General features: G+C 38.6%; 1 protein-coding gene across 7 annotated transcripts in view; it reads right to left on the reverse strand.

Moving 5' to 3' along the window:
* ccdc171 (coiled-coil domain containing 171) overlaps positions 1–24,507 on the reverse strand; it is a 214,925-nt gene that overhangs the window by 26,201 nt on the left and 164,217 nt on the right. For 6 of the 7 annotated variants that reach the window (XM_062971894.1, XM_008103172.3, XM_008103167.3 and 3 more), the window contains one exon: positions 5,026–5,178. In XM_062971894.1, coding sequence (XP_062827964.1) covers positions 5,026–5,178 — 153 coding nt within the window. Of the gene's footprint in view, positions 1–5,025; positions 5,179–24,507 lie in introns of those variants that run through there. The other variant, XM_062971895.1, reaches the window with a different exon arrangement.

Genomic DNA, 24,507 nt, shown 5'->3' on the forward strand with positions numbered 1-24,507 from the left:
ATGACTGATGTTAACCCCCCCCCCTTTTCTTTTTTTTTTTGGACTTCAGTAATTGGGGTGCCTCAGAGTACGCAGCTAACAAATGTCAAGGCTCTAGTTCATGTGGAAATGCTGTAAAATGTCAGCACCCTTGTGAGTCAGATAGTGAATTGGAACAGTCCAAGCATCTGATAGATATATATAGGTACCGTCTGTTTGAACAAACAATCACTGAATTAAACTAGACAGAGAGACTATGGACTTTATAGCATGAAACCACTATTCGATGGCAGTCAAATGACCATCGAGAGCAGCTACATACCAAAATGAGCATCCTCATTATCTCACCTTTCCCCATTCGCACTAATTCATCAATCCTGTGCTCATACATGCCCTTGTATTCGTACTTCTGCATATCTATGTAACCCCACCTTCCTGTACTTTCACTATTTATAATTTTTAAATTAATTTTTAAAGACAATTTTGTAGTTGCAGCTTTGGTTACATTTTTTAAAGCCATAAACACTACTGAAAATTTAAAAATTATCAGTTCAGGAATGGAGAAGGAGAGGGGGAGAATCTGACCCCCTTGATACCACTTCAGGGCCAGCAGAAGCAGAATGGCTCCATTGTACACTATTGGTGATGGAAATGGTATGGGATTGGCACCATTGATGGGTCTTGCTCACCAACAATGCAGGCTGGGTTAATCATGTGGAAGAGCCACACTAGTAGCAGGATGTGCCCAGTGTCCTGCAACTACTACTTTCATCATAATTAGGGAAATCATTAAGCCATTGTCATGCAGCTGCATTAATAGCCCTTCCACATACATACATTTAGAAAATATACAAAAAAAGATTATTGGATGGTTTGTAAAACATGATCCTTTCCCAGATTATTTTTTTTCCTTTGCAGATCAACCCAACTGCCAATCCTCCAAAAGAGTTTATTGGAATGAACTCTTTTGCAGTTTAAAGCAGTTCTGTGTTCTACATGTATTTTGTAAGATTTCTTTCCCCATATTCAGAGCTGAAGCACCAGTAGTGAAGGCAGCACAAAACAAAACGAAGAAACCATTTCAAAATACAGCATCAATCATTGGCCAGGATCTATTGCAGAAAACCAATCACGTAATACTCTGTTCTATAAGCAGCTCAATACTTTTATAGATTGAGCATCCTTCACCTGGATTTCTGAAATCTGAAATACTACAAATTCAGTGTACACAAACTTTGTTTCATGCATGAAACTATTTAAAAATAATGAATAAAATTACCTTCAGGGTATGTGTATGAGGTGTATATACAACATACATTGATTTTGTGTTTAGACTTCTTTCTCATCTCCAAGATATCTCTTGATAGATAGATAGATAGATAGATAGATAGATAGATAGATAGATAGATAGATAGATAGATAGAGATAAAAATATTCCAAAATCCTGTCCCCAAATCCAAAACACATATGGTCCTAAGCATTTCTGACAAGGGATATTCAACTTATAGTACTTGTGGTGGTAAGTCTGGGAAGACTACTTGGACAACATGTCCTATGGCATCTGAAAATCTCCACGCTACACTTGTCAGAGTGCCTTTGTTTGGGTAACATGCCCCATTCCACCTTCATCAATAACCCAAACATTCAATTAAAGGCTATTTACCCCCTTCTCCTGTCACTGCTGCAGTCTTTCTATTATCAGACTGATACCCAAGTCACTACCATCTTTCTCCTTGGTCATGGCCATAAAAATGCCACTTTAGGAATAAGATCTTGGCCACAGGAGCCAAGCAATATAAATATTATAAATGGTATCCAACACACAGTTTACCAAAGGAGAATTATGAAAAGTTACTTATTTGGACCAAAATTATACTGAGTGGTCAACTCTGGAAACTGGGTTCAAAAAGTAGCCTTTCAAAGCTCTGTATGAAGGCACAGAGCTTTTTAAAAAGTGTGAGTCTGATATATACACAATATAAACATAAAAGGACACTCCAATCTGGCTGGAACTGCATATATGTGGCTGCTTTAATGAAAAGTCACTTTCTATTATAAAATGTTGTAATCTCATAATTTTGCAGAATGGAGATTCATCTTTTTTAAAAAAAAGATTCACATATATTTGCATAGATATGTGGCTCCTAACATACATTCTTATATATGTATCCAAGTAGCAAAAGTGAAGCTTTTATGAAACAAAATGCAGGTATCATTTCAAGCCTGTTTAGTTGCATGACAATGTACGTTGCCACTAAATATCTCTTGGTACAAAAATTCATTCAGTTAACAACCACTGCATTACTATAGAGATCTCTTTACAGATGTAAATACTTGCTTTATTTGCCTGAAGTGAGTACAACTTTATTTATGGGCAATAATGTTTCAGACATGAAATGAGTCTTAAAATTGGATTTAACCTTATATAGTAAAATGGAAAAAAAATTTGATTGGCAAATAACATTTTATGATTAAAGTTGTGTAAGAAGAAAAATCATATGTTATAATTACCACATTGGTATAAAAATCATATCAATATCTTATCAATATCTTATCAATATCGGTTTGCTCACAACACTGAAGCAACGATAAGAGATAGTCTTTGAATATTTCCCTACTAACATCAAATGTGTCCTCACTGTCAAAGACAAAAGGGAGACAATGCTATTGTTCTTGTGGGTTTTTTGACAACTTATTTGACAGCTTATCTGTCCGAACGTGTCTCCCGCTATGACCCACCTCGAAGCTTAAGATCATCAGGTGAGGCCCTGCTCGCGGTCCCGTCAGCCTCACAGGTGCAGCTGGCGGGGACGAGAGACAGGGCCTTTTCAGTGGTGGCTCCCCGCCTATGGAATGCCCTCCCCATTGAAGTCAGGCAGGCTCCCTCCCTCCTGTCCTTCCAAAAGGGAACAAAAACGTGGTTATGGGACCAAGCATTTGAGCATGAGTAGCAGCAAATATGAGATATGAATATATGACCTACTGACAGACCCCACCTGGATATGGAAAGCGCCTTAAATGTATATTTAAATGTATAATTATGTATATTTTTAATGTATATTCTTAATTTTATTGTAATTTTTAATCTTGATGGATTTTTAAATTTGATGAAAACTGTTTTTTGATGTGTATGTTTATATTGTAAGCCACCCTGAGTCCCCTGATGGGTGAGAAGGGTGGGGTAGAAGTGATGCAATAAATAAATAAATAAATAATAAGTATCTTCATTGAGTAATTCCTCTACATTTATTTTTTGACGTCTGTGATTATTCATGGATTTGATTAAAAACGTATCTTTAGGAGTCTCTAAGGACGTCACTGAGATCCAAATCAGTGGGATAGCGAGGGGATTCGTCTTGCAGCGTGTCAGGAGCAACCGGAGTTGCTTCTGGAGTGAGAGAATTGGCCATCTGCAAGGACGTTGCCCAGGGGACACCCAGATGTTTTGATGTTTTACCATCCTTGTGGGAGGCTTCTCTCATGTCCCCGCATGGAGCTGGAGCTGAAAGAGGGAGCTCATCCGTGCTCTCCCTGGGTGGGATTCGAACCTGGCAGCTTTCAGGTCAGCAACCCAACCTTCAAGTCACGAGGCTTTTATCCCCTGGGCCACCGGAGGCTCCTATGCAGCATGGTGAATCTGTGGGGCAGCAGGGGGAACCCTTGCCCCGCGTCCCACATCGCCCACTGTACCCCTTATCCCATTCCACAGGGGGAAACGTCACCACCTAGCTTCCCCCCGTTCTTCTCTATTGTCCAGCATGCAGCCAGGACACTTTCTCTATGGAGCCCTACTGGAAGTTGCCTTATGTCGTCTGATGGCATCCGGTGGGCTCCATGGAGGAAGCATCCTGGAAGCGGGCTAGGATGCTTCCTTTACTGCATGTGACGAGGTTGTAAATCCTCCACTGCAATTTCCCTGAACGTTGACCATAGTCATGCTGGAGGATCAAAAGACTCGTAGAGAGAACACCTCTCTAGGAATTCCTAGGTTCTCTTATGGGATATTATGATCAGCTTCCAGCAGATGTTTACCATAGACTTGTGCTTGAAAACCTAGAAATTCCTAAATAAGTGTTCTTCAACATAAAAAATATTTTTTGAATTCACAGTTTTTTACTTTTATGGGGGTCCTATGCCCCTACCACCATGGGGGTATGATGGGCTGACTGTACAAAAGAGAGTATTATAAATAAATTCATATAATTCAGAGTTTCTTAAATGTTTTTCACTAGCAACCCCTTACCATCTGAAAAATTGTTATGTGACTCTAGATATGTAGGTACATAAACAAGGTATAAAAAACAATCATTTACTGATAATTAATGACCATTTCCAAGGCTTCCTAACAGGTTGATCTTCCTAACAGTCCACCTTGTTGCTAACAGAGTTGTATAAAAGAGTGGTGTTCAGTATAAATAACTGTTGCCAAATTTTTCATGCCCCCAACATCGAGCTAATCCTCCCTGGGGATTGGGACCCACAGTTTAAGAAGCAGTAATCTAATTCACAACCTGCCCCACATGAAGTAGACAAGGGGTGGGTGAATTCCAAGCCCTTCAGATGTTACTGGATGGCCCATGATGAGGGAAGATGGAAACTGTATCCCAAAGACCTCTGGAGACCCACATTTTCACCCACTCCAGAACTGCTCAAGCTTTCATGGGGATAGACTATTGCTCTAAATTACACAATTGATAACATAAGGCAGTGATGTCAAACCAATTTTCACCAAGTGTCATATCAGTCTTATGGTTGTCTTCAAAGGGCCACTTGAGAATTGTAAGACTGTATTAATGAAACTATGTTGCATTGTCATTGAAAGCATTGTGGGCCACATAAAATGACGCTGGAGCCATAATCAGCCTGTGGGACTTGCGTTTGACACGTGTGATATAAGGTGTTGCATCTAGCAAAATTATCTAACAATTAAAAGATACCCTATAATATAATTTTACAAGCACAAGGAAGCCTCTTCAGAGTCATATAGTAAGAAATAATTCCCAGAAAAAAATTAATCCAATGGTTTGTTTTTAAGAGCACACTTACAGAGGACAAGCTTTCATTTTCACGAAGACACGCTGTTTGAAGTTCTGATTTCAGGGCTGCAATGTGATGGTGGTGGGATGCGATTTCTCTTTCTAGTGTGGAGACTCTGGAGCCCACAAGTTGATAGACATCCATAAAACTTACAATCATAGCCTTAAAGGAAAGGAAATAGGATCATTACTGTCTATAACTGCTATATCAAGTCTATGTCATCTCTGCCAAACCACATGTTTCTGAAGATTCAACATCCTATTATCTAGTTTGTACAGACAAACTTACATGAACATACATTTAAATACTTTCCAAATTATAACATCCGTTCTTCCTTCTTAAAGTATGTCAAAGGGTATGCATTTTGCCAACCTTTTGAACCGTAGCAGACTAAATGTACAAGGTTCTCCACACCCACTATAGTATTTACAAAACAATGTATTTTGATAAAGCAAATAGTGCTTTTTGGATACTACGTAAACCCATCTCTTATCTAATTTCACTCAGTCAAGCTGCGAGGAATACCAGAGCTTAGCATGAACCATTTTCAAAATGAATGGAGTTGCTAATTCTCCCAATTCACCTTTAAAAAGAATTAGATTTAATTTGGCATGAAACTAAAGAAAGTTACAGACCTCTGAAAGTAAATAACCTGATTACAATATAGCTGGGAAAATAATCCTGTTCAGGTATATAGTGAAGGAATGTCCCAGCTGTGTAATATTGATCAGGCCGATAATAAAGTTAACTGCACAAGAGAGTATAAATGATTTGGCAGTGCTGGTAACTTGATATCTGACCTAAATAGTATAACACTGTTGGGATTATTGGACTTCTTTACAACTGGTTAATCACATTTTATAGGTTATAGTTTCCCTCTGAAGTGACCTGTACTGATTTTTCAAGTGTAAGAACAGCCTTAAGGTTGATGAAAGTTATACTGAATACATGAAGACTTTTTGTAATGAGGTTCTCCTTAGACAGATTTTTGTCAAATAAGCAACTTAATGTTTGAATATACCATGCTAGTCAACATGAAGACTTCTGTGTAAGGATATCACACCACTCCAACTGAGAAGAAAAAATCCCAATTAATCTTCCACCACCCACTTTCTAAGCTGCTTTTAAAATGTCCCAGTTTCTCTCTTTTTTTCCATTTATCTGTGGCTTACTTCCACTGTTGCAAATTGAGTTCAAAGTGCAAAAGTAAATTATTTAATGTGGAGAGAGGAAGGGATGGAAATCTGCCCTTCCTAATAGGCTCCAGTAAGAGCAAACCACTGCAGACTCCCATAGCTTGCATGTTCTTCCTCATGGATCACTTTTGTCATATATTTTACAACTAGGCTAATTTTTATTCAAAGAAACAACCCTACAATCAAAGACATATATACAGAAAGACAAAACAAAAGGATCATATCCCCTCAATCAAACAATTTATATTAATATAAAACACTAACCTAAAACAACTAACAAACTCAATCTAAAAAATCATTCAAATTACTAGAACCCCACTAAACACATCCTACACACTAAACACAACAATACACCCATAATAACGAAAATTGACAACCCAACATATAAAAACAAATTATGACTTCACAACTAATATTAAATAAAAAATGCAACCTGTTATATCAGACATAAAGCAAAACATCAAACATCGAACAGAAGTGTCAATTTCCCAGTTCCTTGGGGTCAAATAGATTGATCATTGCTCAAGATGTCCATTGAACTGGTGGGGCAAATAGGACACAGATACGGATAATAGCTATTAATCAGAGGTATAATTGTAGTATTACCATCTTCTTCTTCTACTACTACTACTACTGCTACTGCTACTGCTACTACTCGTAAGCCAGTGAGCAAAGGTATGTCTTCAGGCCTCCGATGGCCTAGGGGATAAAAACCTTGTGACTTGAAGGTTGGGTTGCTGACCTGAAGGCTGCCAGGTTCGAATCCCACCCGGGGAGAGCGCAGATGAGCTCCCACTATCAGCTCCAGCTCCATGCGGGGACATGAGAGAAGCCTCCCACAAGGTTGGTAAAACATCAAAATATCCAGGTGTCTCCTGGGCAACGTCCTTGCAGACAGCCAATTCTCTCACTCCAGAAGCAACTCCGGTTGCTCCTGACACGAAAAAAAAGCTGTTTTCTTGAAGGTGGGTAGGGAGGGGGCCATCTTTAACTCTTTAGGAAGGAAGTCCCAAAGGTGAAGGGCAGCCACAGAGAAGGCTCTTTCTCTCGTTCCTACTAGCTGAGCTTGGGACAGGGGTGGGATCGAGTGCAGGGCTTCCTCCGATGATCGCAGTGTCCGAGTTGGTCTGTAGTGGAGATGTGGTTCGTCAAATAGTCTGGACCCAAGCTATTTAGGGCTTTAAAGGTAATAACCAGTACTTTTTTATTTAGCCCAGAAGCAGACCGGCAGCAAGTGGAGCTGCCATAGCATGGGGGTGGTTCTCTCCCTGAACTGCGTTCCAGTTAGTAACCTGGCTGCCAATCTCTGGACTATTAGAAGCTTTCAAACTATCTTCAAAGGCAGCTCCACGTAGAGAGCATTGCAGTAGTCCAAACGGGATGTGACTAAGGCGTGGACTACCATGGCCAAGTCTAGCGTCTCAAGCTATAGGCGCAGCTGGTGCACAAGTTTTAACTGTACAAAGGCACTCCTGGCCACCACTGACACCTGAGGTTGCAGGGTCAGTGATGAATCTAGGAGTACGCCCAGACTGAGAACCTGTGTCTTTGGGGGGAGTGTGACCCCATCCAACACAGGCTGCATTCCCACACCTTGATCCGCCTTACGACTGACCAGGAGTACCTCTTGTCTTGTCTGAATTTTGTTTCAGCTTGTTGGCCCTAATCCAGTCCATTACTGATGACAGGCACTGGTTTAGGATCAGAAGCCTTATCTTCCAAAAATCTGTCCATTTACTTCAAACCCACCCAAGTTGACAGGCATCACCATATCCTGTAGTAGCAAATTCTACATTTTTAGTATGTACTGTGAGAAAAATACAGCATCCACAAAGAAACTGAAAGGAAGGAAATGGTTTTCCTCCATTCAGCTTCACTGGATGACAGAAATAGAGGAGGGTGGTTCAACTGTATGGTGTGAAAGAGTCCTAGGATTGCTTTGAAAATAATACTTTCTTGCATTGTTGTGGGAGAGACACACACACAAATCTGCACAATTTATGCAGGAATCCGAAGCAGTCATACCTCATTCTAGTTTTGGACTATGCTCAACTGGCTGCACACAACTATGGATGAATCTACATTGCAGAATTAATGCAGTTTGACATCACTTTAACTGCCATGGCTCATGCTATGGAATTGTGGTAGCTGTCATTTTAAAAGGCCTTTAGCCTTCTCTGCCAAAAAGTTCAGGTACCTTTCCAAACTACAAATCCCACAATTCCACAGCATTAAGTCATGACAGTTATCGGCTCTAGCATGATTCATTCTACTTTGGGGATGGCCCCTATCTCAGCATCGAGAGAAAAAACAACTAAAAAAACAACTAAATATTCTAGTACACAGTTTTTAAAAACTGGGCTATACAGCTACTTTGCTTGAAATATTTTGACCACTAACTTCTAAACATTAATAAATCAAAAACTGTTTCACACAGAGAAACATCCTGAGTTGAAATTATTTTATTTTATTGGGTTTAATGTACATTATGCGGACTTCTTAAACTTTTTCCAGTCATGACCCCTTTTCACCCAAGAATTTTTATGTGATCCCGAGTACATAGATATATAAAATAGCTATGAAATTAAACATTTACTGATAACAAATCCGCATTTGCCCCTAGTAGTGCAGTGGGTAAACCCTTGTGCCGGCAGGACTGATGACTTGAAAGTTGGGTTGCTGACCTGAAGGTTTCCAGTTCGAATCCAACCTGCGGAGGGCACGGATGAGCTCCCTCTGTGAGCTCCAGTTCCCCATGCGGGGACATGAGAGAAGCCACCCACAAGGATGGTAAAAAAACATCAAAACATCCGGGCGTCCCCTAGGGAACGTCCTTGCAGACGACCAATTGTCTCACGCCAGAAGCAACTTGCCGTTTCTCAAATTGCTCTTGACACCCCCCCAAAAAAAGCATTTGCAAGGCTCACTACGGAGGCTGATTTTCCTTTTTGTGGAGAACAGCTGAAGCATTTCCTACAGAGTCCACTGTAAAACCTGATGTTGCTAACAAATTTTTGTAAATGGATGGTGTTCAGGAACCTTTTTCCTGTTGCCAATTTTTTGTGACCCCAACACTGAGTACAAGGGACCCCATTTCAGGTCAGGACCCACAGTTTAAGAAGCAGTGTACTATATACCTAGTGCAGATCCCCCCTCCCCCCAGGCCCACTGATTTCTAGTAATGCTTGCAGGGGAAAAAGCAAAGCCCTTATGAAGAGGGAAAAGAACAGAACCCTAGACAGTTTGCGTGGTGCGTAGTAATAAATTTTACTTCATCATGGAAAAATGAAGAAATATACTTGAATGTTTTTATACAGGCAAGACTATCAAACACTGTTTTCTACTCAGGAAACATCAGAAAGTTAGACAAGTACAAATGACAAGACAGAACAACATCATATGTAACCATAAAAAATTATCGCTACTATGAATGTTGCTATTATCCAGTTTAATGTCCCTAGTGGAATTGAGACAGGGCTATATACATTTTAATTTGGACAAGTTCTTTGAGGTAACATTTCCTACTTTCCCTAAAGGAACTGAGGAATTTTCAGTATCAAGTGTTCGGAGCCTCATATTTAAATCTCAGTGGAAAGATGGTATTTCCAGTAGTCTACTGTATTTATTAGTACGCTGCCAAGAATTGATTCATTGCTGACTCAGCATAAGGGATCCTATGGGATAATTAAGAAAAATCAGGATTTCTGTTTAAGAGGGGGAAAGGCACTTTACTAGATACTATAATGTGAAGAGTTTGTAAGTCATGAAATTCTGCCAATCCCTTCTGTCAGAAGAAGGAGTTATACGGAGAAGAAGAGATCTATCCTAAGTTTAACAAGCTATTTTAAAAAATATTAAAAAGCTTAAATTGTCTGTGATTGTATAGAACAAGCATTTCAAAAATTTAAACATTTCACTGAATTTAGAACTGAAGATCACCTACTCTCTGCATAGCTCCCTTTCGCTGATAAAGAAATAATCTGCAGCTCAAACATTTTTATTTTTATTCTTAAGACTCTATTTTCAGCTTGCTGATGGAGATTTTTCTGAGCCGCCTCTCTTCGGGGACAATGTTTACTGAATTTACTGGACAAATTATCTAAGAGACTTCTCTTTTGGCTTTGTTGTTATCATTATCATTTATTTATACAGTGTCATCATAGTGCATGGAGCCCCCAGTGGCGCAATGGGTTAAACCCTTATGCTGTCTGAACGGCTGACCAAAAGGTTGGCAGTTTGAATCTGGGGAGCGGGGTGAGCTGGGTAACCTGTCTGTTAGCTCCAGCTAATGTGGGGACATGAGAGAAGCCTCCCACAGGATGGTAAAACATCAAACATCCGGGTGTCCCCTTGGCAACGTCCTTTCAGAGGGCCAATTCTCTCACACCAGAAGCGACTTGCAGTTCACAGTACATGGTACTTGTCACCAGGGCCGTAGCCAGAAAAAAATTTCGGGAGGGGTTTTGAAAATTTCGAGGGGGGGGGGGGTTGAACCCCTAGCACATACCCCTCCCCGCTACAAACCTGTCAATATCTGCTTGAGATAGTGCCTGGAGGGACTCTTAATGTTTTGCATCTCATAGATTTAGCATGGGGATTTGGTTAACCAGTTAAAATTCATGAGTAAACGAGATTTTTTTTATAACTTGAAAAATTTCGGGGGGGGGGGGGGTTGAACCCCTAACCCCCCCCCCCCCTCGCTACAGGCCTGCTTGTCGCATTTAGCCTTTAAATACAGTGATACATGAAATCTACAAGTGTACAATTATCCCATCTGTCATAGAAATTCAGTGGTATAAACACTGACTCTTCTTAGGTTTTTTCTCCTGCTCCATTTGAAGGAAATTTTACTCTTAAAAGTTGCGTTTATCTTACATATGTGAAAGTAAGAAATGTGGAAAGAGTATTAAAGATAAATGGTTTCCCACCAGGGCCGTAGCCAGAAAAAAAATTCGGGAGGGGTTTTGAAAATTTCGGGGGGGGGGGGGGTTGAACCCCTAAGCACACACCTCTCCCTGCTACAAACCTGTCAATATCTGCTTGAAATAGTGCCTGGAGGGACTCTTAATGTTTTGCGTCTTATAGACTTAGAATGGGGATTTGGTTAACCAGTTAAAATTCATGAGTAAACCAGGTTTTTTTTATAACCTGAAAAATTTCGGGGGGGGGGGGGGGTTGAACCCCTAAAACCGCCCCCTCGCTACAGGCCTGTTTCCCATCCATTTCCTGCAGCTTATTATTCTGAACAGGAGGTGGCGCAGCAGGTTAAACCGCTAAGCTGCTGAACTTGCTGACCGGAAGGTCACCGGTTCGAATTTGCAGGATGGGGTGAGCTCCTGCTGTTAGCCCCAGCTTCTACCAACCTAGCAGTTCTAAAACATGCAAATGTAAGTAGATCAATAGGTACTGCTTTGGCAGGAAGGTAACAGCACTCCATACAGTCATGCTGGCCACCTGACCTTATCTACGGACAATGCCGGCTTAGAATTGGAGATGAGCACCCCCTCCCAGATTCAGACTCGACTAGACTTAATGTCAAGGGGAAACCTTTACCATTATTAAGACATCAATGATAAATAAAATTAGGCTTTTCAATACTATATTTACATATCTTAAGATATAAAGCTATGGTTTTAGATTCCTTGTGACATGTGACATGGACAGTTGTGTGGTTAATTTCACCCATGTTCATAGTCAGCCTAAGAATAAAAACAACAAAAAAATTAATAACTCTGTTCGTATATTCCACCACCATCTCCCTGAAGGGACTCGGGGTGGCTTACAAACAGCACAAGGTGCCTAAAAACAACATAAAAGTGAACACAGTATAAAAGACAATAAAATAAAACACATGCAACATATAAAACATCAATTTAGACTCAACCACGCCTACACTTAGTCTTCAGGTTTCAACGACACTCTGCTTTCCTTGCAGACTTGTCCAGGTGCTTCCAAATGAAATGTATTTGTTGTCTGGCCTTGAGTGCATGTGTTTAGTTTTATGATAGGTTGGAAATATAACTTTTTTGAGTATTATTATCATTGATTCAAGTCTGTAAGCCTAAGGCCCCTTCCACACAGTTGAATAAAATGCCACATTATCTGCTTCGAATTGGGATATATGGCAGTGTAGACTCAGATAACCCAGTTCAAAGCAGATATTGTGGGTTATTCTGTCTTGATATTCTGGGATATAGGTCTGTGTGGAAGGGCTCTAAGATTAACCTGTTCAGGGTTTTCTTGTCAAGATTAGTTCTGAGGTTTTGCCTTTGTCTTCCCTTGAAAATAAGAAAGTAGGTTTCCATAGCCGAGTGCAGATTTGAACATATTAATCAAAAGCACAAATATAATAATCAAATTCACAAAACTGAGACCTGCAAATGTGGAGTGTCAACTGCATTGATTTCTGCTAGATTCCTTTTTCAGTGGCAGCCTCCTCTGCAACTTTCATTGTTATTCCAGATAGCTTACAGGAATGCAGAGTCAAAAACAACTTTTCAGTAAATACAAGAGTTTGCAACCAAGAGGAGTAAATGGGAAATCCCACTGTACAAAATACAAAGGGAGGTCCAACCTGAAGCGACTAGATCTCATACATTGATTTTGCAAACTATGGCAGACAGGCTGTTTAAAGAGGAGGAGGAGGAGGAGGAGGAGGAGGAGGAGGAGGAGGAGGAGGAGGAGGAGGAGGAGGAGGAGGAGGAGGAGGAGAGGAAAGGAATGCTACAGGAATGCAACATCTTGATATCTTATTGAATTGGCAATACTTTATCAGGGAAACTAACAGAACATTTGAAACCAGTCACCTATCATTATAAATAAACCTCCCCCGCCCAGCAAAAAAGACACCACCTATACTGTTCTTTATTAGAAAGCAATCAAGTCTTCGTGAATATTATATGGCAAGCAGTTTTACAACCCAGACAGATTCATATGGCGCATTCATTTTAAAACCAAAATCCCTTCCAGACTGAGGGCAATTGTAAGAATGTCAGTGGGGCAGGAAACCCAGCCACAGTCATTCTGAAGGATGAAGAATTTTAATTTTAAGCATTAAAAAGCCATTTTAAATTGAAATACAGGATGTAAGTTAATAAAGTCTAAAATATACCTAAAGCTGCCAATTTTAGAATAGAAGCAGTAACAAATTACTCAGGAGTAACCAAATGCAAAGAAGCAACAAGAGAAGAAGTCTGTTTCTAGAAATGACCCTCTTCCTGTACTTTTAACCTTGTTACCTTCACATTATGATATAATATGTGTGTAATCAAATAAGACATAATGTTGATGAGCATGTGTTAACAGTTTATTATAATTTTAATTTTAAATGTATCAATTTAAGAAGGGACCCATACGGCTGGCGGAATACATAAAGCAATTTGTGGGGGGAGTGTTGATAGTCATTGTTGTGTGCCTTCTAGTCGTTTCAGCTTAAGGCAACCATAAGGCACACCTATCATTGGGTTTTCTGGTGCTGAAACAATGTGATGCCCCCAAGGTTATTTCATGAGTTTCCAAGCCCAAGTGGAGATTTGAACCCTGATCTTCAGAATGGCAGCCCAACACTAAAACCGGTACACCATGCTGGCTCTTGCATAAGATAATATTTTTTTTTATTTCTTTGAGAACATTTTAAGTATTGCTTTTAATTTTAAAGAATTCCCTCAAAAATGCATTCCAATAAGAACAGATAAAATAACGATCTTAAAAAGAAAATGATAAAAATCATTACAAGGTAACAAACAACATTATCTATCAAGGGAATGGCTAGATTGGATAGACTGCCAAATTTCAATTACATGGACACAAGTTAACTTGAAGTATTAATTTGAAGAAGCTTGGATCTCTCCTTTGTCTTCAACATCTTGTAATCAGAAACATTTGCTCTTTGTCCTAAATGACCCCGTTGTTATCCCAACTAGAGCCAACTCACAGAATCAACCGTAACTTGATACATCAACCATTACATGAGTTCCATAGATCTAATGAGCCAACTTCAGCTGAGATTGGCAATAGGATTCAGGCATTAGATGGATAGTAAGATCAATAGCCACTGGCAGGGTTGATCACCACACCCATCTCTGCTCCTAAAGCAGAGCCTTTTAAAATAAAATGTAGTATTCTGATAACCAGCACTATTATATTTTGGAAAATATGCAAAGGGGTGTATTCCAGACTAGCACAGCTATGTCTCTAAATTTTGGAAAATTGCTCAACCGTACTGGAGCTCAAATTTAAAAAAAGAAAAGCAAATTTAAAATGTCATTTCATATATTTTTGGTCTAGAATCAGGCATCTTAGGTGAAGTTACCTACAAAACACTACACAGAAGATGCTAAAATGTATTGTTATAACATAAGGTTTAAAACAGGAATAAACAAATGTATGTACTTTTTTCTTTTTTCTTTATTCAAATAGACATACATTTATAAGTGTTTGTTGCAGACAGTGCAACACTTTCCAGCTATTAGTGTTTCATAATCATTTCTCAGATGTTTTCTTTAAAATATATATTATTTCTCAAATAGTATAATTTCTTTATATACTTTTGAAAATGCATTAGATATTCAAAGAGGTTTTAATTAGTACAGCTGAAAAAAGCAAAAGCTACCAAATATAAATTGGCCAGCTACATTTTTCTATGAGAAAAATGTTTGAGTGACAGTAATACTGTAAAAGAAAAAAATGCCAGTTGATTTTTAAGATAATGAACATTGATTTTAATAAAAGCATATGATTTTATGACAATATTGGTTTCATCAAATATTTGCATTTCTAACCAGTAGTGGATATATTTTTACCTAGACAAAATTCCTACCACTGAAAAGAAGCTTCATCTGCTAAGGAAGAAGCAGAAAAATAATGGAAAAGCAAATGTAAAATGTTTGTGTTAAGTGACACATACAACATTGTATTATAAAATAGATAAACAAGAAGACAATACAGAAAAACTGAAGTCTAGCCATTGGAAATCTAAAAACTCTAGAATAAAGAGGTTCAGATTCTTTTTTATGTAAGAAAAAAGAGGGAAAAACCAAATTAATATTTGCTTTTTAGGTTTTAAGCCTTCAGGAAATTCTTGAACTAAAAAGAATGTTAGTAGGTAATAAATTTACCTAGGAGCAATGTACACAAAGAGATGAAAAGGAACAAGAGAGGGAATAATAAATGTACTTCAAAAGAATGTGAGCTTAACTTTAGTGTAGCAAACTACTGGGAAGAAAAATATGGAGAGACTACAAATGTTAGGTTCAGTATGAAGTTTGGCCAAAAAGTGACACTTGGCAAAGAATGCTTTGTATGAATATATGAAGAAAAAGAAGAAGTAGAACTTGCTCTAACATTCACTTTCTTGTCTTTGGGGGTTTTTTTGTTTTTGTTTTATTCTCTTGCAATGTATACAATTCTTCGTTACATTCAGATGTGAACATCTGAAACATAGCTTTTGAATATGACTATCTAAAGTCAACCAATAACACCATTTAGATCAGGCACTGGCAAACTTCAGTCCTACTGGCTGTTAGGAATTGTAGGAGTTGAAGTCCAAAACACCTGGAGGGCCGAAGTTTGCCCCTGCCTGATTTAGATGGCTATTTTCACTGGCATTTTAACCAGAAGCAAGATGACCAAAGAAAAAAGGGGGAAACACATGGGGGGGGGGGGGCAGTCATTTCTTGATGGATTCATAGAAGCAGCATCAAAGGAATGAAATATGTCACATGGTCTCAGTTTGCATATCCTTTTCTATACCAAATAGAAAGTGCAGGAAGGATGCGTTCAGTCCATTACTGCGTTGGACTGCTTCTTATTTCTCCTGCAACATTTGTTTCTCTAGGCTTCTCTGGACTGAAAATCTGATTAGCTCTATCCAGCATAGTCAACATGGAAAGACCATAGGAGCTTCGGTCCAATAAAATCCAGAAGACCACACAAGTTTTGTGCGTTGTCAAACATGGAGTTCAAAGAAACAAATGTTCCATAAATCATTTTATTTTTAAGGATTAGGAGAAAAAAATTTTTACTGGGTATGATGCTGTATCCAAAATCTCTTTGAAGAATGCTTATTCTTCAGGTCCGCTTTGTGTTAGATGCCTTGTGGGAGTTACAGAAGAGGATGTAAACTCTTCAGACGTTTTCAAGTAACAGAAGTGGACTCACTGGGGAAAATATCCAACAGCACTGTCCTTTTACAACTGTTTGGTACTTGCTTTAATGATCTCCCCTCCATAGATCTCATTCAGGGCTTCATATAAGCACTTCATGCATGCACAATTTAAAGCTATCAGAAGGGAGTGCATCTCAGATCTAGTTTTCCCGTTCACCCCAAGACCCCATACTATGGGTCCTTTGAGCCCAACTCTTCCTTCTTAGTTTCAATATCAATCATGTTTTCAAACACACACATACTCAGGATGGTCTCGGTGGATCCCCTCCAAGGAAATGAAGCTCTCTGTAAAATGCTAAATGCACCTCAAGTAGTAATGACATGATTTCCTAAGGAAAGAAAATTGAAGGGCTTGAGCGATGAAGTTGACAGATATAAAAGAAAGTGCTTCTACTGGAAACCACAATAGCCTAGCATGTAAAAACCATCACGCCATTTCTTGCCGAGCACAGTTGGCCTAAGAAAAATACCACTACTTTAAATTAAGACTGCATGTCTCACGGGGTTCAGAAAGCCTTGCTTCTGAGTATGTACTTTGTCTGTCACAGTATACACAGAGAAGCTTGGTGCAACAGAATCTCCCCAGCATTGAAAGGAACTTAATTTCCTGTTTTACCTCTTGAGAAGCTCACTTTGGAAACTACTTCTACCATAAATAACACACACACACACCCCCCCCACACACACACTAGCACATCTACCATTAATTAAGAGAGAGATTGAATTGGAGATCGAATTTAAATGTTGCCTATAGTGGGGGACTCTCTCTGAAAAAAAGTTGAGAGTTGACCATAGCATCCCAGTCAAAGACCAAGAGATTACTAAAGAGAGCACTTCAGGGCATTTTGAGTGACACGCTCTCCCAGGAAAAAAAATAGTGGATTCTTTTATTTACACTTTTCCCACTTACCTATTTTTACAGGACTTCAACACACCAATCACTGTGAAAGCAGGGGGCCAAATGTATATAATTATTAGGTAGCATGTAAATATCATGAATTAATAAATAGATATAATGTAGTGATGCTCCTCACCAAAGCTCAAATAGAACAAAAAGGAAATTCAAGGACTGGAAAACATTATCTATTGTTTGTTCTTGACCAGAAATGAACTTCATGTTCTGATATTCAAACCGGTGAAAGGACAGGATGGCATTCTGAATTTAATTGTGAAATGAATTTATTACTGAATTACTGAAAGTTGCAGGTAAAATAAGAAGCAACACAATGCCGTTGACGGACTGAACATGAAGGATGGGAAAAATATGAATATGCAAATAACATAGCTAAGAGCTTTATTTACTTGCAACATGATACAGAATATCGGTGTTGCTTTGTTTCCACAGAATGAAACAAAGTAGAATATATTGCAGCAGATCAACTTCTATTGGAAAAAAACACAAAACAATTTTAAATCATGCAAGATTCATAAAATAATGGATCAAGTGTTCCAGTAGTAATTATGTGGGCGAACTCCAATGGTTCGTATGACCACAAATGAACCCGAAACATTATTGGGGCAGTCTAAAGTAATTAACTCCTTGAGAGAGTTGTAACTGATTTTGACTCTACTGGCTAAATTGGACAGACATGATAATTCTGTTGCATTGTTGATTTATATAACACCCAAAATTTTATAGATGCAATATTACAAGATGTACAGAAATGAAAAACAGCCAGACCTGACCACAGCCATACACTCTTAAATCAAGACTAAGCAACACGAAGAGAGAAGAGAAGAGAAAGGAAAGACAAACTATGTCCTACAAAGATGTTGTAAATATAGTAACAAAAAAGACTGGTAGCATTCCAATGACAAACAGGGAGCTGGAATGAAAAGAGAAAGAATTTGGAAATAATCATAGGTTATCTACTGGGATACTAATCCCTCAAGTTTGCTGCTTAGAAACATAGTGCAAATGTGCTTTTTGTGAGTGTGTGAGATACACTTTGAGAGTGTGTGAGAAACAAAGAAAGAGAAAGAAGGTATAGGGAAGAAAGGCACAAAGACTCTTGGCTGAGCCTCCGCCCACAGCATAGCTAGTTTACCTCAATGTTTAAAACACTTTCCCTTCCTTTGACCCTGAAAAAATTAACTTAGGCAACATAAACGCTCAACTGATATTCAACTCGTATAAGATTTTAAAACAGGAGTGGGCATAGTGTAGTTCATGAACTATATGTAACCCATGAACACTTTTGCAGCCCCCAGATTTTTTTTGATTTTTTTTTTTAAAACTGTGTTGTATGCCAAAATTCAGTTTAGGTGCAAGCCACAAAATGTATCACAGTCAATGGGGAAAGGAACTAAATGTACTATAATCAATGGGATAGTCATTATCATAGCCAATGCCATAGTCAAGATCATTATCAATTAAATTCCTTTCAGTTCAATATCAAATCAATATTATATTAAAATAAATTTAAGTAGATTGAAAGCTCAATTTTACTTCATTTCAACAAATATTTTACAGCTAATCTGTTTTACATGCACATAACTATTTTAATGAATTTTTATGTACATCCATCCAAAAATAGTGCAGCCCAAAAAATGATACCTGGCCCTGCAGAAGTTGCCCATCACAACTTCAAAGATTACAAGTGGTATTTTAAATTTTGCTGACTTTAAAATAGGTTTGCCATTTAATCACTCTGTTCAGTAACTATTGATGTTTGAGTATTTTAACAGCATGAAGAATAGCTATGGACACTTCTCCATTTTATTTAGAGATTCAACCTAGAGACTAAACAGACAAAAATAATAATGCAGGTGAGCAGCTCTAAACTATTATCTGGAAGATCCAAGAACAGTCTAACTTCTAAATTAAGATTACCACAAATCATACATGGGCATATTGTCCAAATCTCACACTTGTATTTTTATTTGCTCTGAACAATATGCAAACTGTGAGCAGGATAGGCAGACAGACTGACAAAGCTTCTTAAAAGTCTTGGGAATGGTTCCCTAAACCCCAATATAGGTTAACAACATCCCTGACTTTTACCTATATGACTCACCTTCAATCAACTTTCTTTGATGAGAAATGACAGCAGTTAGAAGAACACATTACTCTACTAAATTTGTGATGTTGGCTGAACACATGACAACGAAGAGTTTGACATAATAAGCAATATATTCTATAAAAAAGCAATTTAAAACACTAGGGCAACATGTTTTATGTAAAGGAGAAAGTAACAGAAATGCAAGATCTGTGAATCTGAGGCTCTACTGAAAGATTATTTTGAAAAGTAAAAGTTCCTAAAACAGTTAGGCATATTGCATAAATGCATGTGCGTATGTGCGCAACACACAGCTGATCTTAGAATATTTACAGCAGTTTTGAAACAGAATATTTAAACATAAATTAAATTAATATCCTTAATTGTTTACCTTTTTATTGCACCAATGAAATAATTGGCTTTTGCTATAGTAAAAGGAATGCAATTTTATTTGATTTTTTAAAGAAGTGCAACATATCTATGCATTTATTTTTCTTAGGTTCTTTAGTAAGAATAATAAAGCAAAGTGCTGCCCTGCAAAACATGATGGCCGCACAAGGGAACCCTCTTAAAGACATGTATTGTACCATTCATGCGGCACACCTTCAACATTTCACTGATGAAATCAGGACATACATGGGCAAGCAAAATTAAAATATGGTCAAGATGGCAAAAGTTACTAATGAGAAATAAAAATTACAGAAGTTTTATTTTGTCTAAAACTATTGGAAAGGGCAAAATTTGACTCCTTTCCTGCTGAGTTCACTGAATACAAATTATTTTTGAACTTTGGATTTAGTTTGCAGCAACTGAAGTAAGCCGAGGATGAAGGGGTAAAGTGGGAAGAAGAAGAAACTGGGCCATTATTAAAACAGCTGAAAAAATGGGATATTATAGAATTAATTGGGACTATCCCTACCAATTAACACAGTGGGAGAATAAGCTGCTGTCATTTAATTTCCAGTCATGGTATCATCTTTGATGAATTTCCAGGATGGCCTTGGCAAAATATAGAAAACTGTATTTAATAAATCATTTGCACAATTAGGAATGAGACAAGACGATATAGGCTCTACAACCCTCCTCCTACAAGTAAAAGAAAATCAAGACATCCCATATTACGTAAAATCAATTATTATCTATTATCTGCCAATATCTTGAGAGAACTTGCATTCCAAATAAATACAGCATTTGTGAGTTCACTAAGGGCACATCTACACTAACCAACTAGATTGGATCAGGCCTGGATCAGATCCCTTGTGGCCAAATGCCTCATGGAGCTGATCCTGGGCAACACTAAGCAAGGTCTCCTTAACGCAGCATTGATACATGTTAACCACAGTCAGAGAATACGCTGAATTCTGCCCCAGAATTCAGCATATCCCCCTACTGTGGGTCCATCTGAATAGTTCTCAGCACCACCCTGTGTTTTCCAGGCTTGGGTGCCCAGGAACACGAGGTGGCAATTATTATCCCCTCCTGTCCTCCGTGCTGTGTCAGTCTCTGGCCACAGCATGGCTCTAACCTGTTGACCTTTGCCTGATGTCAGCTGGGGCAATGGGGCAATTGGAGAAGGGGGGGAGGAATATAATTTCTCCTACTCCTGTTCCCTTGTCGCACAGCAGGTGACAGTGGACAGGTGCAACCTATGTTACAGCTGGAGACTCCCATGAAATGGAGAACTGGAGGGGATGGCAAGGCTGGGTGCCTTCAGCACTGCTGGGTCAGGACTCCCTCCCACTGTTGCAGTGGCCAGAAGAGTGCCTGTCTGATCCATCCCAGGGCCAATCCAGATTAGCTCCAGTATAGTGAGTCAGTGCAGATTCACCCAAAAACCTTTTACCACACCTTCCTTCTGCCCCAATTTGACAGGCAATCCCAATTAATCCTCTGTCATCCTAGTTTTTAGATGCTTTTACACTATTGTCATTTCTTTCTCCCACTTTCCTTCATTACTTATTTTATTTTTTTCAACTTATTTCAATCTCTGCAAACAGAGTTCAAAGTATTAAAAATAGTTTACACTCAATAATTTAGGGTAGAAGGGAGAGGAGGGTCTTGTGCTTCACTGTAGACTCAGCCAAAAGCCTCTACTGTGTTGTATGTTTTCTGGACTGTATGGCCATGTTCCTCACAACCTCTAAGGATGCCTACCATAGATGTAGGCGAAACGTCAGAACACTTCTGGAACATGGCCATACAGCCCGGAAAACATACAACAACCCTGTGATTCCGGCCATGAAAGCCTTCGTCAGCTTCTACTGTGTTTTTCCTCCTTAATAACATTTGCCATCTTGACCACACTCTGATGTTGCTTGGCCATGCACGTCCCAGTTTTCATTTGTGAAATGTTGGAGGACATGTTCCACAGCAAAACGGCAACAGACATTATTTTAATTTCTTGTTTTTATTTAATTTCTTAATCATTGGTACTGGAAAGTAACAAAATCCAAACTAGTGGCTTTCTTATTATATACTTCCAATGAACCCAAGAGTAACAAAAAGTATACAATCTGAAGACTGACGCTGCAGCCTACTAAGAAATAGTGCTGGGACTTCAATCTTCGATCTCATTAGCAGCTTATTTCCATTAGCCTAGCAATCCATTCCACACACCAGAAACAACACAGGCCACACACTTATGCGCTATGATAGCATGAAAGGAAACAGAAATCTCCAAGGACCTCTTAGATTTGAAATTCACATACTTCCAAAATCTACACTCTCAAACAGGGCAAACATTTAGCAGAAGTCAGGAATATAGGTTAGTTTTTAATTCCCTCTAAACTTTTTTCCCTTTGAATTTTTATTTAGTACATCACTTGGGACACAACAATGCCCTATTTCCACAGTATAGAAGAACTGTGGAATTAGCAGACTAGCCTTTTTCATATGCGTGGTTTTATATTCTGAAGCGTTTACACTGCATTTTCCTTAATACTACAGTTGCATATTCATTGCTATATTTTCCTTTAACTGCTGTCACTTAAATTGTCATGCTGAACAGGGCAAATCAGGGTCAGTTTATGTAAGCGGTATCACTCTGAAGAACTTCATCAGTCTTTATTTCAATGCATTATGCAAAAAAACCTGACATTAAGAGAGCCTTAACTGACAGCAAATGAAATCAATCAGCAAATCACTAAGCCATAATAAACTCACTCAAGTTGTAGATAACCCTTCCTTCTCCAGGCCTTCACCTAAGCACCCCATCAAATGATATTCTTTTCCAAAAAAAAGCTGACACTTACATTACAAAATCCAGTATTAATATGGTGTAATATTTCACATGGCCTTTTGACTTCCAAAACTATTTGCAAGGATATGAAAAGAAAACCACTATTAAGGCAGATTGCTGAAATAATAGGGGGGTTTCATAGCAAAGGTAAAGATGTGAGATATAACTATCTTAAAAATTGTTACTGAAGTCATTGGTGAGATTGAGGCAGTTCAATCCTCAATCCTTGTTGGCCTGCACAGGGCTCTAAGACATAAGATACCTTGAGGATTACATTTTTGTAGTCAAGAGTCTCAAAATTATTTTTAAGGTGGTTTAAGCGGGTGTCTCTACCAACCCTACCACAAACAAAAGGCTGCATGAATTTGAGCCTCCTCCCCATTTGGAAGACGCCAAAGAAAACACTCAAGAATGAAATCTGGCAACGTTTTTCTACAAGGGATTATTTTACCTAACACGTGTAACAATTCCCAAGTGAAGCTGCAGTGATAAAAATCACCACATATGGACTTTACCACTCAAAAATACTCATTTTAAACAATAGTGCAGTATTATCCCTGTAAATCAATTTGGCATTTCTCCTTGTTAAGAATTAAGAGTAACATACAATATATGTACATATAAATACTTCATCTTCAACGACCTTTATGGGCAAGACAGCATATTTATCCACATGTTTTGCTGTCCACCTAAAATGCCAATGCAGGATCCACTGGCTTTGAGTCTTTGAACTGATGTACAACTGCAATGGCATGAGACTGCGGAGGGAGCAATTAAAAACGCCTCAAAAAATATAGCCCTTTAGATCTGAAGGAAGAAAGGCAACTATTTCCCAAGTTTTATATAGGCATTGCACAGATATAAGCCTAGACATAAAGACACAAATGTGGACACCTTTTGGAGGAAAAGATTTCTCAGTGTGAATGAAAAATAATGCAGAAAACTATGCCTTCAAATTCCCTAAAGACATTGGTCCTATGATCCCCTTTCACTTTAAGATCATCTCTGTTCCATAGTATTTTTCCATAAAGAAGCATATGTTCTGGCCGGTAGAAAGCTGAAGATTATGAAGAAAAACCAAGATTTCCCTTCAGTTACAACCAAGGAATCAAACTGAATCAAGTAAAGCTGACTGGTGAGGAAAAAGAAAAAGAGGATCATGGGAGAATTTGGAGAGAGAGTTAACGGAGAAAGGAAGATAATGAGAAGCAGTTTAGATGGAAGACGCGAATAGAATTTTGTTGCAAAGAGGGATGCTTTGCAAGAAAGAAAGAGAAACATTGAAGAGCAAGGAACATCGCCAACACACAATCAGAGGAGCTTTGTTTGGTCCTCCTCCTTCTCTAGAACCCTAATCTTCATTGATAGGAATGCTCTCCCCAACAGAAAAAACATGTTCAATGTAGAAAAGGAGAGGAATTATTGCAGGGGAAGTGGAGCTAGTCCAGTTCTCCAGTCCTTTTGCTCAATGTAGTGCTTCACCTCAAGGAGAACACAATCATAGAGTTTCCTTTGTCACATGTATTCCCTTTCACACTATATAGGTATTGCACCACAGTTCCATTTTTAAGACCATGGCTACATCCTGTGGAATCTTGAGGTTTGTTCATTGATGGTTTTATAGTTGTCCCAACAACTTCCCTTGAAAAAAAAATACTAAGAACGTAGACCAAACTTAACCCACAGTGGAGTAGCATGCTTTCCCTGCTCAGTCCCAGTTAACAACCTGGCTGCTACAGTCTGAACCAACTGTAGTTTGGTTGACAGCACACCAGAGATATATAAAAATCATTAAGTATTCTGACGTCTAAAACTACCATATTTATATCTTCAGTAAAACGAAATCATATAACAAAGATTTAAAGGAAACAAGCTAACTGTGCTACAGAATGG

The sequence above is a fragment of the Anolis carolinensis genome, chromosome 2, assembly GCF_035594765.1.
Source record: "Anolis carolinensis isolate JA03-04 chromosome 2, rAnoCar3.1.pri, whole genome shotgun sequence".
NCBI lineage: Eukaryota > Metazoa > Chordata > Lepidosauria > Squamata > Dactyloidae > Anolis > Anolis carolinensis.